Source organism: Brassica oleracea, chromosome C8 (assembly GCF_000695525.1).
Source record: "Brassica oleracea var. oleracea cultivar TO1000 chromosome C8, BOL, whole genome shotgun sequence".
In the NCBI taxonomy this organism is placed as follows: Eukaryota; Viridiplantae; Streptophyta; class Magnoliopsida; order Brassicales; family Brassicaceae; genus Brassica; species Brassica oleracea.
The window spans coordinates 25051403-25068552 of record NC_027755.1 but is presented as its reverse complement, the minus strand read 5'-3'; the positions used below and the strand labels follow the sequence as shown (position 1 = coordinate 25068552).

Genomic DNA, 17150 nt, shown 5'->3' with positions numbered 1-17150 from the left:
GGATGAAATGGCGAGCGACTTCTCCGCATCGCTCTGGTAAGGTCGCTCTGAAAAGGCAGGTCAGAGCGACTTGCTGGTGTCGCTCCGGGAAGTCGCTCCCAACGCTCTGCTCGTCCAATGATCATCTTTACACCTCCTTTGAGCTCCAAATGCATCCAAATAGCCCCAAGAACTCCATGTGGCACTCCAATACCTAATAGAGACTCATGTATGCAAAATGCAACCTAAACATGTCTAAATCCTAATCTCTATAATGAAAATGTTTATGAATGAATGGATAAAACAATGCAAATATGCAAGGTATCAAGCTACTTAAATCATAATATAATTTGATATTTTTTTAATTTAAAATATAAATATATATATATATATATATATATATATATAATTTTTTTTAACAAATGTGTTGAAAAACATTATAACAATATCTTAATTATCAAAAATTGTATATATATATATACTGAGTTATCTTTTATGAAATGAAAAAAAATTATATCAATTTTTACTATTTTATAGTTATATCTATCATTTTAAAATAAAACATTGTATTTAACTAAGTATGGTAAAATTATTTTAAACTGATAAATTAATATATTTTATTTTCACAGACATTAAAAATTTATGATAAAAATATAATATGTTGGTAGAACGGGTTAACATTAGTAAATTAGATAATTCATGTATAAAATTAACTTATCTTAAATTTTTTTTTACATATAGTTATTATCTTAAATGAATAAACATAAAAAATATTGATAAAGGAAATATAGCGCTTTGAATTAAGGTTCATTATCATAATAATTGAATAAAAAATAATTTAAAAATATATATAATAAAAAATATCAAATATATGTGATGATTTGAAATAATTAATTAACAAACAGCATGAAAACTATCAAATTGTTATATTTAAAATAATTATATATAAACATTTAAATATATAAGTAACTTTAAAATATATTCTAATTATGTAAAATATATGTAAACATGAAAATTAATACCTGCACTGTTGTGCTAATCCAGTAAATATTAAAAAAGCCAGAGAGAGAGAAAGAAAATCCAAATAAACATTTACAGGCTACAGTCTTTCTGGAATTTCAAAAATGGTGAATCTTTCCAATCAACGACGACACAAAGATGGAAGCTTCTCACCATGCTGATCACCGTGCCTTCATGCTTAAGTTCTGTGGCACTCGCATCAACGTTACGGTTACTAACAAAGCGGGGGCGGTGAGGAGGTGGATCAGAAACACTCGCTACGCTAACAAGAATTATCTCCGCCGCAGCAACCGTACATCTATGCGTTGGTACTAACTGTCTCATCATCCAGTTCTTCGGAATTTTCAACGGTGGCCACGCCAACAAGCTCGAGAAAGCTGGGATTCAAGTTGCAAACATCCACGATGTCAATGACTTTCTTCCTTCTCCATTCCTACAAACAAGTTATTGAAGCTTCCCGCTGTTGAACCACAACGAAGAAACCGTTTGAGTCAAGAACCAGAATCAAACACACAAACTCGCTGATACACTCGCTGACGAACTCGACGACGTAAGTAAGAAAGTTGAGTTTGTAGAATAATCGAGACAGGAAGAAGAATGCGGAAAAATAGAAGATGGACACAAAAAATTGTTTACCCAGTGGTTCACCTAGAATGGTTTACGTCCACTGGGGTCTGGCAAGAGGCAATCCACTATAATCTCAAGTACAAAGAATATAGAACTTCTCTTTCTCTCACAACCAAAGCTCACAAACTAAGCTAGGTCTTTTCTTGGACCAAGGAGAAAGAGTACACACGAGCTCCTCTTATATAGTAGGAGTCTATTAGGTTAACCTAGTCGGATTAGGGCATTCGCCCCTTTCCATAAATCTATTAGGAAATATTCCAAAATACTTGCAACTTCCATAACTCAAAGTAATATTTCCAGGATCCTGCCGACTTCCATATCTCCATAAAAGTGACATTTCCTTTTCCTAACATGACGTCCTTGTCTTGGTTTAAGTTACTCAATCTTATTTGATTTCCATCACCAAATTCTGACACAGTCCATGATGGATTCTCTGACGTAGCCACTGATGAATCCCAACAAACTCCACCTTGATGACATCAAACATGATCCACTACTTAGGTTAATCAAACTCGTGCTTTTCCAGGCGATGCCGAATGCTCCTTAGTGTTCGGACATCCTAAGGAAGTCCACCGCTTCCTCAAACTTCTTAACCGGAACAACCTTGGTTAATATATCAGCAGGATTCTTAGAAGTACAGATCTTCTTCACACTTACATCACCTTGAGCGATAATATCCCTGATGAAGTGCATGTTTCTGCTGATGTGCTTAGTCCTCTCATGATACACATTGTTCTTGGCTAGACACAATGCACTTTGAGAGTCACATGATATCTCCACTGTGTCTTGCTTGAATCTAAGCTCCTCCGCTAAGCCCCTTAACCACATTCCTTCTTTGACCGCTTCAACCAGCGCCATATACTTTGCTTCAGTCGTTGACAGAGCCACTACACTTTGTAGACTTGATCTCCAGCTGATTGTATTACCACCAGCAATGAAAACATAACCTGAGATCGACCTTCTCTTGTCCAGATCTGAAGCAAAATCAGAATCACAGAAACCTTCAACCTTAAATACCTCATTCTTCCTGAAGCACAATTTCAGATCTTGTGTTCCCTTCAGGTACCTTAATACCCACTTAACCGCAGTCCAATGAACCATCCCAGGCTTACTCATAAATCTGCTAACCAACCCCAATGCATATCCCAGATCACACCTCGTGCCTATCATAACATACATTATGCTTCCGATAGCATTAGCATATGGAATATCCTCCATACTTGTCTGCTTCAGCATTGTCTAAGGCAGACAATTTGAAATGTGCACCAACAGGCGTTGACACACTCTTTGACTCATCAATTTGAAATGTGCACCAAGAGACTTCCATATCTCCATAAAAGTGATATTTCCTTTTCCTAACATGACGTCCTTGTCTTGGTTTAAGTTACTCAATCTTGTTTGATTTCCATCACCAAATCCTGACGTAGTCCATGATAGATTCTCTGACGTAGCCACTGATGAATCCCAACACCCGCATCGACCGCTCATACCACGGATTTGATCTGGATCACGCCATCACGAACAGCGAGGGGAGCAATCCTGAGCTGGATGGACCACATATCTCTCAAGCTGCTACTGACGCCTTTGTCAGGTACAAGCGAGTGCGTTGATTCTTCTTTGCTTACTTGATAACCAAGTCAAAAACATATAACTATACTACCTACCATAAGATGTTGTTTGTGCTTTGAATATAACTAGAAAATTGCTCTGTGTGTTGCCATATTACGTAAGAAACTATTGCTTTTTGTGTTGCCTTTGAATATACCTAATATTTTAGGAAACTGCTTTGCTTTGTGTGTTTATGTTGAATGTGTTATATAGCTAGTGATTCTTGTTTCCGTATTATACAAGCAGCAAGTAGAGAAGATGATATAAACAGTCAAGGATACACTTCCCTTTTCTCATTCCACTGCCTAGTTTGATTGAATCTTGACAAGAAACCTTTTTTTGACAAGTTCACATCATGAGAAACTATGTATTTAACTACGAACGAACTTCTTCTGCGATCTGGAGATGGCACTATAACCTGAGTGGGACATGTTGGGTAACAAATAAACACCTTCGTTACGTAGAGAAAGATAAAATGTGAATGAGAGGGTTTCTTCTGGATAGTGAAAGAATATGAAGATTTAGGGACAGATTTGTGTGGAGAATAAGGAACAATGAGGAACAAGTGAGAGAGAGATAAGAGAATCCGAGAGATAGAGAGAGAGAGGAGAGTATTGAGGATAATAGTTTCCTTACTTGATTCAGAACATGTTACAAGCTATTTGAGGACATTCACAATCACAAGTTGACAAAGATGAAACAATAAACTAATAGGAGACAGTACAAGGTTGAATAAACAATTAGGAGAGATGTCTGGTCAGTCTTAGCTCGTCCAGCTTTGTAGAGAGCGACAGGTCACAGCGGTCCACTCTGTTCTGATCTTCCTTAACCAACCCGTGACTCTTCGCTAACGTCTCTCTTCCCTTATGTTAACATTCTCCACCATTATAGTTAATGTAACTAGCCTTTCTCATCAGACTAAGAGTTTCTCTTGTCTTGCAAGCCACGTTAGGTTTAGTGTTCACTTGTACCGATAGTACAAACATGAACACTCTCCAATTACCTATCTTGCCTTGGTCTCTTCTTTGATGTCTCTCATAGCTTCATGTTCACACTCCCCCTCAAGCTTGACCTTAGGGAATGATCAAGCTTGGAAACCATGAAGCATTACCTCATTAAAACCTTTAGCTTAAAGAAAAACCACTTGGGATAAAAAACCAAGTCAAGGAAAAAGAGTAGAATACTTCATGGCAAGAGAATTAGTGACATGTGAGGTCTATAAGTCCAAGCTTAGGATGAATGAACTCACAAACCTTGCTGCTGGCTGCCTTTGTGAATATATCAGCTAGTTGATCTTCACTTCTAGTGTAGTATGGAAGAATTACTTGCTGCTTCACTGCTTGTCTCACCTTGTGACAGTCTACTTCTATTTGTTTAGTCCTCTCATGAAAGACTGAGTTGGATGCAATGTGTATTGCGACCTGGTTGTCACAATTCATGGTCATTGGCCTGTTGATCTCAATGCCCAAGTCCTTTAGCAGTCCCCTGATCCATATGAGTTCACTAGTAAGCTTCCTCATAGATCAGTACTCTGCCTCAGCACTTGAACAAGAGACAACCTTCTGCTTCTTGCTCTTCCATGTGACTAGATTTCCTCCAATAAAGGTGCAATATCTTGTGGTTGATCTTCTATCAACTCTATCTTCAGCCCAATCAGCATCACAATATTCTACAACCTCGGTGCTTCTGTTGCAAGCCATCCAAACTCCTTGGCCAGGCACCTCTCTCAAGTATCTCAAGATCCTCTTTACCATTTTCCAATGATGGATCTTAGGAGCTCCCATGTGTTGACTCACTTGATTCACATCAAAGCACACATCTGGTCTAGTGATAGTTAGATAGATAAGCTTGCCAACCATTCTTCTATACTTCTTGACATCTTCAAATGGAGTAGCTTCATACTCCCCCTCTCACAGTAGCTTGTAGCCTTCTTCCAATGGTGTCTTGGCCTGTCTACTCCCAAGATTTTCTGCCTCATTTAAAATGTCAAGTGTGTACTTCCTTTGTGATAAGAAAAGCCCCTCTTTAGAGCGGCATATTTCAATCCCAATGAAGTACTTCAACTCTCCCAAGTCCTTAATATCAAATGCATTTTTAAGGAAAGTTTTAGTTGAGATGATACCTTCTTTGTTGCTACCAGTGATGTTGATATCATCTACATAGACTAGAATCACCACAATACCTTGCTGGCTTGTTAGGGTGAAGAGAGAATGATCAGTTTCCGACTTCACAAAACCTCTTCCATTAAGTGTTGTACTTAGCTTGTGGTACCAGGCTCTTGGGGATTGTTTCAAGGCATAGATTGCCTTCTTTAACCCCAGAACATTTCCTAGTTTGACCATGCTCTCTAGGTCAGGAGGTGGTCTCATGTAAACTTCATCTTCCAGTTCTCCTTGAAGAAAGACATTCTTCACATCCATCTGCCATAGATCCCACTACAAATCGACAGCAAGAGACAGAAGAATCCTTATAGTATGGAGCTTGGCCACTGGTGCAAAGGTATCTAGATAATCTTCCCCATACACCTGAGTATATCCCCTTTCAACTAGTCTTGTCTTCTTCCTCTCTGGCTTTCCATTGGCTAGATACTTGATTGTATACAACAGGCGGCTTGTCGCGGCTTTCTCTCCATTCTTCATCTACCATGGCCTCTTCATATGATTTTGGTATCCATTCTTGATCCAATTCACTGATAAAGACTTGATGTTCTTCTAGATATTGAGCTAGAGAGCAGACTGTACTTATTGGATGAGCAACTGCCTCAGCATTGAAGCACAACCTTTTGTTGGGCTTCTTTACTCGATTACTTCTTCTCAATGGTTGTGATACTGGATCAGCCGCTCCTCCATCTCCTTGTTGTGATGTCTCAGGTTGGGTTTCAACTTCTGAAGTAATCTCATCAATTGATCATGAACATCTGAGCCTGCTTCAGTTTGAGTTTCCTCCTGCTGTACATCATGAACATCTGAGCCTGCTTCAGTTTGAGCTTCCTCCTGCTGTACATCAGTTCCATTGCCCCCTTCAGGATCAAGATGAGTGACTTCTACAAACTTATCATGGCGTGCATCATTTTCCTTAGGCAAGCTGATGCCAAGATTTTCCAATGTTCTCCTTAAGTTGCTCGCCTTATCTGAGGCTGACTGAGAGAGATCTTTAAGATCATTCCAACTCTTCTCATTATAGTAGCCTCTAGATTCAGTGAACTTAACATCCCTGGAGATTAGGACCTTCCTTGTATCAAGAACATAGCACTTGTAGCCTTTTTGGGTCGGTGAGTAGCCAATGAACATGGCATTTGTGCTCTTAGGTTCTAATTTTTTTCTCAGCTCACCTGGAATTAACACAAAGCACACACACCCAAACACACGCAAATGGTCTATTGATGGCTTAGTTTTATTCAGTACCTCATAAGGAGAGACATCATGGAGTACTTTTGTGGGAATCCGGTTGATTAGGTATGAGGCAGTCACAACTGCATCTCCCCAAAATCTCTTAGGTACATTCATGTGGAACATCATACTCCTGGCCACCTCCATTTGATGACTGTTCTTCCTTTCAGCCACACCATTTTGTTGGGGGGTGTAAGGACAACTAGTTTGATGGATGATGCCTTGTGTGGCAAGATGATTTTTGAAAGCATTGCTTGTGTACTCTCCTCCATTATCTGATTTAAAAATTTTAATCTTGACATGAAAGTGATTAGTAACATAGCTTTGAAAGTTTTTAAAAGCTTTTAGCACCCTATCTTTTGATTGCAACGAAATTATCCATGTGTACTTAGGTTTTTCATTTATAAATGTCACAAAATATTTATGCTGTTCTCTAGATGCACAAGGGGCAGTCCACACATCTGAATGAACTAAATAAAAGCAATTATCATAGATGGTCATTGATTTAGGAAACACATATTTGCAATGTTTTCCTAGAATACAAGCCTCACAATCACTTTTAAAAGAAATACTAGGCATCATGATGTTCAAGGCACGAGAATGAGGATGTCCTAGTCTAGCATGCCATATTACATCTTTAGGGAATTCAGAAACAGAGTTTAAAGCACAAGATAAATCAGAAGCCAACTTTGTGTCCTCAAGCAAGTACAAGTCTCCCTTGGTTACACTTTTGCCAAGCAACTTACTACTCTCAATATCCTGAAAATAGACATCATAGGAGTGAAGGTAACATGACAGTTTAAAGCAGTTGTGACCTTCTTAACCGACAATAAGTTTGATGCAAAGGTTGGCATATATAAAGCTTTAGACACTTTGTCAAGTAGTTTAAGTTCTCCTACACCTCTTATTGGCACTTTATCACCATTTGCTATCATCACATTTCCTAATACTGGTTTCACATTAGTAATTAAGTTTGAATCACTAATCATATGATGAGATGCACCTGAATCTATAACCAATGGTCTAATAGTATGAGATGCATTCATGCCAGACTCAGCAGTGTGTGATGCGTTTAATGAAAAACCAAGAGTCTTAGGGTTACCAGACTCTTTGAGAGCTTTGATGAGAGCATCCAGGTCTGACTTCTTCATGGTCTCATCGTGGTTGGTTCTTGCAGTGGAGTAAGCGGCTGTAGTTGTCATTGCTTTTCCCATACCATTGTTGGAGTAGAGTGAGGAACATCCGGGAGTACTTGTCTCAGCTCCATCTGCGGTAAAGTGAGCTCTAGCATCCTGATACTGGTTCCTTTGCTCCCTGAACTTGTTTAGCTTAAGGTGTGGGTGGAGGATCCAGAACTTATCCTTCATGTGACCGTTCTTCTTACAGTGGTCACATATCAGGACTTTCCTATCCTCTTGCTTGTACACTCCCTTGTTTTCTATTGCCTCTTCAGCTTGGTGTACCATAACCAGTTCTCCTTTGCTCCCAAATAGTCCAAGTGACCCCTCTTCCTTCTAGATTTGAGCACAAACTTCATCAAATGTTTGGAAGTTTATCAGCTCTTAGGATGTGTTTGATAATGTCATTGTAGGTGGGGTTGAGAGTAAGCAACAACCCGAAGACCTTATCTTCTTCACGCCTATCACTCAAGACTGAGGGATCAACCGTATGTGGCCTAAGCATCTCCAGCTCTGTTCAAAGAGATCTGAACTTGCCAAAGTGGGTTTGAAAGTCCATGTCGGCTTGGCTGAGAGCATTGATATCTTTCTTGACTTCAAAGACTCGAGTAAGATTGGAAACATTTCCATAAACCTTGTAGAGAGTGTCCCAAAGTTCTTTGGTAGTCTCACAATAAGAGTAAGACTCCAAGATAGCCGGTTCCAGAGCTGTGGAGAAGGGAAAGCACCATTTGGTTTTCTTGAGACCACTTCTCTTCATCAACCACCACGGCCTCCTTTCCATCTTCTCCTTGGGCGATCTGCTTTGGGGCTGCTCCAGTAGATACATGCCTCCATAACCCTCCGAGGGCAGTTTTTACCAATTCGGACCAGAGGAGATAGTTAATCCATTTCAAGGTCACAGGTATGTTCACGGACTTGCTGTTCTCCATCTTTCACACACTATTAAACGGTGGATAATAGGATGAATCTTGAAGAAATAAAACAAGAACAGAGTATAAGTGTTTGCGGAAGTGAGAAACAGGTTCAAGAGCTTTGTTGCTCTGATACCATGAAAGAATATGAAGATTTAGGGACAGATTTGTGTGGAGAATAAGGAACAATGAGGAACAAGTGAGAGAGAGATAAGAGAATCCGAGAGATAGAGAGAGAGAGGAGAGTATTGAGGAAAATAGTTTCTTTACTTGATTCAGAACATGTTACAAGCTATTTGAGGACATTCACAATCACAAGTTGACAAAGATGAAACAATAAACTAATAGGAGACAGTACAAGGTTGAATAAACAATTAGGAGAGATGTCTGGTCAGTCTTAGCTCGTCCAGCTTTGTAGAGAGCGACAGGTCACAGCGGTCCACTCTGTTCTGATCTTCCTTAACCAACCCGTGACTCTTCTCTAACGTCTCTCTTCCCTTATGTTAACATTCTCCACCGTTCTAGTTAATGTAACTAGCCTTTCTCATCAGACTAAGAGTTTCTCTTGTCTTGCAAGCCACGTTAGGTTTAGTGTTCACGTGTACTGATAGTACAAACATGAACACTCTCCAATTAGCTATCTTGCCTTGCTCTCTTCTTCGATGTCTCTCATAGCTTCATGTTCACAGATAGATGCCTAAGGATGGATGATAGGTACAACAGAAATCAAATCCTTCCTCGGGATTGGCTAAGCTCACCCATTCAAGAGAGATATCCAACTCCTGCAGCATATACCACCACAATACGATCAGCCACAGCGCAAACACGGTACTTAAGGCTTGAACATCCTTTGGAAGCGTGTGCTGCCATGCATGGTCATATATATACTCTTTTGACTGATCAAAGCTATATAACACGAACAGGTAAATCAATCAGAAGTTCACTCACACAAGAAACCCGTCTTCACTTTCTCTCCCCTTCTCCTACCCACTCGAAAAGGCTAAGAAAATTGAACTTGCGTGCTAATATATATTGCCCAGATGCAAATGAAAGAGTTGCACCATTCCTCTAGCTAGTATCGGAGGTTATCAGTCTTATATCTCCTTTGTTCCTCTATTAGTAATTAGCATCTTTGGACCTATAGATGGATACTCAAGCAGCTCTAACGATAAGAGATTCAAGTGCATGCGGCGAAGTAAGAGTACTAGATCATGTTTCAGGTAACTTACCCGTAAACCGCCCCTTGAAGGCTAGCGAATGATCTTTCAAAATGTAGGAATATGGGAATATTTCCTTATTCTATATAATACAAAATCTGTGTACAATAATAATAATTATTATTATTATTATAATAACAATTATTATTATTATTATTATTATTATTATTATTATTATTATTATTATTATTATTATTATGGTTGTTGTTGTTTTAAAAAGTAATTTTTCATATACCACGGACACAGAACTTAAAGGCGGACAGTCTCGCACGCAGTGCAAGAAAGCAACCGTCGTTTGTCGTCCATATGGATGCAGAGGTACCGGGATGGTTCGCAGAGTCTACATGAGTTTGTTTTGTTTGCTGACAAAAAAAAGAAGTAATTTTTTCTAGAATATTTAATAAAATGTTATGCACAAAAACAATAGAAAGAAGGGAAAACGAAAAAAGAAAAAAGAGAAAGTCAACATGGACTAGGGTTTAGCAAGCTTGTAAATATACAATATACCAAAGGAAACTAAAGTAAGAGCGAGAGATGGCGTCGTTGAGAAAAAGAAAGAGATCAAAGAGAGCTTTGTACTGGATTGAAAGAAGAAGAAGAAGAAGAAGAAAACGCAAAGTTGAAAAACCAAATATCATCGATGATTTACCTGAGAGCTTGGTGTTGCACGAGATTTTTTCAAAGCTACGTAACCCTAGAGATCTCGTGTCTTGCAAAAACGCGAGCAAGCGATGGAACTCTCTCATATCTTCTTCTTCTTCTCATAACAACCCAAGCTTGGCTTTGATACTCAACACCCAGCCTCATCAATATGCTACAAACGACATATGCTTGGAGGTTTGGAAAGGCTTCGACCTAAACAACTACGTTGATCCCGAGTTTGATCCTCCTATTTGTGTTCTAGCTTCTTGCAAAGATGTATTGCTGTGCATGAAATCTGAAGAGCTGTATATTGTGAATCCTGTGACTATGCAGTGGACTCGTCTTCCTGATCCCTGCGGTGCGACTTGGGGGTTACCCATTGGATTAATAGGCAATGGGACAAAAGGGCTGTACCATGTTGTCATGTTGGAGATGACTACACAATCCTGCTTTAGATTATTCTCGTTTGACTCTATGCTCGGTACATGGAAGGGCGTTGGAGTTCAGCATCCGCCTTGGTCACAATCCGGATGGTGTCCAACTCAATACCAAGCCTTGCCCTTTAAAGGAGCTTTACATTGGTTAGCAGAGGACGGGCCTGTCGTGGCTTACAACCCTAATGATCAAAACACATGCCTACTCATCCATCGTTCCCACGACATGTCTCATGCTTCTTATGGTGCCGACGCAATTGTCTCAGAGACCTTAACTGTCTCCACAGGCCATCTACGCATCCTTCAGCTCGTTGCATCTGTTGATCATCAACATCTCTATATTTGGACACTCGTGGACTACAAAACGATCCATATGGAGACGAGAGCATGATGATCCTATCTCTTTCACTGACCTTCCTTGGCTGCAAGTCTGGACGTTCTCTGACCTAAACTATATGTTTATGTCACGTTTCGTGACTCATCCAGAAACTAGAAAGCGGATTCTTTATCCAAAACCTTTGTGTTGTCATCCATACAACCCTCTCCTCGTCTACTTTTGTTTGCCCGAAAGCATTGTCTCTCTTGACGTAGCAACTAGGCAAATGAAGTTAATTACCACACTGAGCAAAAGTAGCACACAAGGCGTTCACTGGAATGAATATGATAAGGTGATACCAATGACAATGCACTTAGACCCCTCTCTAATCCCGGATCATGGCCACGTACTGCAGAGACGTCGTAAACACAGATTCTTTAGAGTTTAGAATGGAAAATCTAGATATGCATGTTTCGCTTTGACTTGTTAATGTTTTCAGATACAGAGTTGGTATGTTTCTCTTTCTTTTAAAAATGAATCTGTTTTGGTGGTTGATTTTAGGCATTGGACTAGACCATGGTTTATATTACCACCATCAAATCCACTCTTAGTGGCTTCTATTTTTGTTTTCCAAGAATAAGAACAAAACAAGTGTTTTCAAGATTTGATTGGGACAATGATTCTCTGTTTTTACAATTTTCAGATGCATAAAATCAAAGGGTAGAAATTCAACCAACAATTATATAATTGCACACAAACAGAAAAATGCATAGTATCTCTAGACACCTTCCCAAACAGAATCGTCTAGTTACATTTTTACATCAATAAACTCAGCACAATTATATTTCTTTCTTGGCAATATGGAAAATGTCGGGCAACTACATGAAGATCAGATTTGGTCGCATTACAAAGCACACTCAGTCTCTGTCGTTGTGGTATCCACGGTGTGTGACAAGTTTCGTGCCTGAGCTTGATTCTTGTACCTGCAAAACATAGATAGCACTGACGGATTCTTCTTCTTTACACAAGAACCCGAGTCTATACCCATTATTGCATCATCAGAGCCATTGCACAGAGACACATCATCATGAGCTTCTCTCTGTGTATCTGAAGATGAAGGCGGATTCTCAAACTCTGTTTCTGGAGAAGGACCAACAGTGTCCAGTCTTGAGCCTTGCTTAAGCTTAAGCAGTGTTGACTCTACAAAAAGGAAACCTAGATCTTGAAATCGAGCTTGACTAAGGGTTCCTTTGCTGGTCAATTAAAGAACAAGTGGTCGGAATCTGAAAATTGGAAAAGAGAGAGAGAGAGAGAGAGAGAGAGAGAGAGAGAGAGAGAGTACCGTAGACTGAGAGAGGATCGTCTTTGATGATCTTCGCTGGATATCTCTCTAGACTGTCCGGCGAAGATGGCGGCGGTCTTAGCCTCCCAAACATTATCTCTCTCAATTCGATTTGCTGCCTCAAGGTGAAATTAAGGCCTCGTGCTCTTCGAAATGGAATCTAAAAAGACGATCGATTTTGTTTTTTGGCGCCTCCATCCACAAGAAAGAGCGGGAATCGTCCTGTGGAATCTTCTCCCGGCAGATATTATTTCCAGGTCTTGTCGGATGAAATTATGGGCCTCACTATCGGCCCATTCTAATACTTATTGGCCCTTCGGCCTGCATGTATCATGGTTTAAATAAATTCATTTTGTTGCCATCAATCTTAAATAGATTATTCGTTCAACTAAGATTCATTTTTAGAACAGTTGATCATAATATTAAAAAGTAGGTGTGGGCTCGCACCTAGTTTATTCTCGTGCGAGCTAATATATATTCTTAATAATTTTATTTTAATATTATTTTTATATTTATGATAACGTATTTAATTAGATACAAATACTAAATTTTGTGTGTTTTCGGTCTTTTAACCAAATATCAATTGCTTGTTGTGTAGAAATATTTTTCTTATTGTTTATACATATTATTCTATCTTGAAATTAAATCCAAATTAGAAAAAGATTAAATTAAATTAAACTCTGAATAAAATTTTGCACTGTGTTACGAATAGTTAATTCTAACTTAGTTAAAGATCTTCCTTCTGCAATAAGATATCTTTAAGGTTCAACATTCAATTTTTTTTCAATAATATATGAAACATAAAACATTAGAAAGAAGAACTCATGAACAAACATATCATAAATATGGAACATCAATAAAAACAAAATATGATATAGAAATTTCACATAATAAAAATGTCTTTTCGTATTGACGTCCCAATATTTCTTTAAATTCCTTGAAATAATTATTTGTTCTCTTTGGAAAATCATCACAAGGTAAGATTTTGGTTATTATATAGAAATATATCTTAAAAAGCAGAGGAGTCGTTCTATATTTTATGGTATAATCACCGAAGGTGAAACTATGCAGAATAAAAGAATCCCCTTGAGATTAGATCGGAAATTACCAAAAGACAAGTTGCCAAAAGAACATTTATCAACAGAATCACGAGTCCTAGTTCTCTACAAATTAAATTTCAAAATAAGTGACTAACACCAAATCATATAATTAATGTGAATCAATAATGAAACAAATTAATATATTTACAACGGTATCAACCAACACCAATTCATTTGATTTTTCTTTTTGATTTTTTCCATGATTCTAAAGTATTGATACCTTTACTCTAATTTTATACAATCTTTAGTCGACTCAATATCTCTAATAAGAAAAAGTGAAACGGGCTTATTTTTCAAAAAGACAACATTTGAAAGTGTTTCATATTATTTAAAGTTTTGTAAGTTTTGTATGTATTTCCCATCAAACGTATGAACTATCATAGCATATAGTCAGCGAATTATTATAATACATTATTAAGATGGATACTAAGATAAAGTCGGTATCATAATTTTATGTATTAGCATTTACATACTACTATAACTATATACGACATAGACTAAGATAAATCTATCACTAAACTATAAATTATAATAAAAAGAAGTATTATATTCCACATCATCCGGTGACAAATATGATTTAATATTATTCATGTTATGAATATTATGGTGATGCCATTATGGTAAGTCTTAAATTTACTTGTTCTCCAAGCTTTACTTGTTCTCCAAGTGGCTTTGTCCACAAGCTATTGTAATCCTATATAAATGACTCATTCCTCATAGAATAATACACACCAATTTCTCCTCTTCTCTTCTTACTTATAACACGTTATTAGCACGAAGCTCTAGCAGGCTAATAGGTATAGATTTTATTTTACAGTTTTAGTTTACTTCTATTCCTTCTTCAAACCATTTTTATTATCAATTCATGGTTTGTAAGAATGAATTCATATACAGTATGAGCTTAGGAGCTTTAGTCGACAATATTGATCTACCCTTGTTTAAAGGAAAGAAAATCGTTTGATTTAAAAGAGATCTTGTCGATGTTTATAAGCTAATGCTCAATATGATTATAGCCTACACTCGCACGTATTTTATTTATGTATTATCATATGTGATGCTTATATTATTTTATGTCATCACGCTAGCATATATGTTTATATTGTTCATATTGCTTTCACTCGTTAGAATACATCTGTCACATCTTTTATAGGCATGTACACGGCTTCATATAATTATTACAGTTGCATATAGGATTATGACTTTCATAAATTAATTAAGTTGTGAAACTGTCTTGCTCTTAATTCTATTGGTAGCATTCGTTCTTGCGTATAAATTAATATTCCATAGTTTTAACTTTACGACTGCGTACCATACTTTTATTAATATTTTATGGCTGCATCCCATGTTTTTCTAAAATATGTAACACATCTGATTTTACTGTAGCATAGCTGGCTTGAATCGATTAACACGACACACGAGTCTATTTCGAACATTAACACATGTAGATTGTTAACGAATTATTAGGAAGACGTGTAGCTAGGTTGTTAGTCTCATGGCATCTTAAATCAATATTTCTTTATATGACGTGTGAGAAACGTTAATGCATTGATCATAGAATATTGATATTGCCTTATAAGTTGTATATATTAATCTATATGCATATTGTTATTTACGGATGCATATAATTTAATAAAAGCATAGTAATTGATGTTCCTAAAGCATATAATTTACGGCTGCATATAGACTTAGTTTTACAGCTCTGTGCATTGTTCAATGCTTAAAGATTATATGGTTGACCTTCGAAAATTTTGATAAGAATGATTAGTAATTCAATTGTTCGTCGGTTTATATTATGACTTGTGAGAAACGTTTATGCATTGAACATAAAATATTGATATTGCCTTATACATTTTGTACGCAAATATATGAATATATAGCTTATTTACTTTTTAAAAGATCTATAAGTTTTGGAAAACAATCCAAAGAAAGGTATAATCACCGGAAGTGATTACCTAATTGTGTATCTTGCAACTAAAGATTACAAGACCTGAAGTCTGTAAATAAATCTCAACTAAGTTGGATGTTGAGTTTAAAAGTAAAATTTCTCGAAGAAGTTTTTAATGATGCATTTGTATTAAAATACAATATATTATATAAGTAATGTTGTTTAGCAGACAAACGATTGAGAAAAAAAAATTTATAACTATATTTTATCTTTTTGAGGCTGAGAAAAATAATGAGCTTTTGATATTAGATGTTAAATCATGTCTAGTTGATTATAATCATTCTCCTGAAGAGAATATGACATTTTATATTAAGAAAGAAAATCAACACAAATAGTATTGTTCAAGAAAGTGAACATAAAAGTGGTTGTAGACGTGAATGTGGATATAAATAAGGTCAAGATCCAAAGAGTTTCTTTTTAGAACTCATACTCTCACTTGAAGTTGAGAAATAAAGATGGTAATAAAGAAAGACCCAAGAGTTTCTATTTAAAACTCATTCTCTCTTTTGAAGTTGAGAAAATGAAGATGATAAGAGATATGATTCAATCATCCAAATATGAAAGAAAATTATTGTGAGTACAATACAAGCTAGTAAAACCTTATAGAATGTTCAAGAAAATGATATATATGATGCTCCAGAAGAGTACATAATATTACTACATATATGAATGCAAATTAAAATCCTTATTGCATCATATTTTTATAAGTCTCAAAAGTTAAAATGATTTGAGAAAGAATACATGATCCATGTAGGGTAGGTTATTGATTCAAAAATGAGATTCATTCGAGATTGATAAACCTATAGTAATATCATCTCGAGGGGAAGAGTTAAATAATCTCACATTTCATGATAAGTGAAACATCCAGAAGATTATGTTTGCACTAAAACTAAGACTGATGAATCATTCTCAAAGTAATCTCTGGAATTTTGAGACACTTATGTTGAGACAATAAGCAAAAGAAATGCTTATGCACTACAAGAAAACAGGGGGATTCAGATGGCCGAAATAGTCGGAAATTCATCGGAATAGACCGGTTCCGACGAACTTCCGATGAACCTGTCCGTCGGTATCGTTTTGTCGGAAAAAAAAAATTCGTCGGAATTTCGTCAGAACTTCCGACGACTTTCTGACGAATACCGAGAAACGTAATTCTGACGAACTTCCGACGATATTACGATGCGGACACACGAGACCAGAGTTCATCGGAAAAACTATGTACCGACGGAGAATGTTCCTCGGAAAATTCCGACGTAGTGGATTCCTTGGTGTATTCCGATGGACAATGGTCGTCGGAATATTCCGACGGACAATGGTCGTCGGAATATACCGACGGATATTTGTCCGTCGGAATATTCCGACGAATATTGGTTCGTCGGTAAATTCCGACGGATATTTGTCCGTCGGTATATTCCGACGACCATTGTCCGTCGGAATAT

At 37.2% G+C, this 17150-nt stretch overlaps 1 protein-coding gene across 1 annotated transcript; it reads right to left on the bottom strand.

Annotated features, from left to right (window-relative positions):
- Nucleotides 1–12054: 12054 nt before the first annotated feature.
- On the bottom strand, nt 12055–12874 carry LOC106310447. The gene is made up of 2 exons (XM_013747682.1): nt 12667–12874; nt 12055–12524 (listed from the first exon to the last, which is right to left on the bottom strand). Exons 1-2 carry the CDS (start codon nt 12758–12760, stop codon nt 12229–12231), a joined length of 390 nt encoding a protein of 129 aa, XP_013603136.1. The 5' UTR covers nt 12761–12874; the 3' UTR covers nt 12055–12228.
- Nucleotides 12875–17150: the final 4276 nt, after the last annotated feature.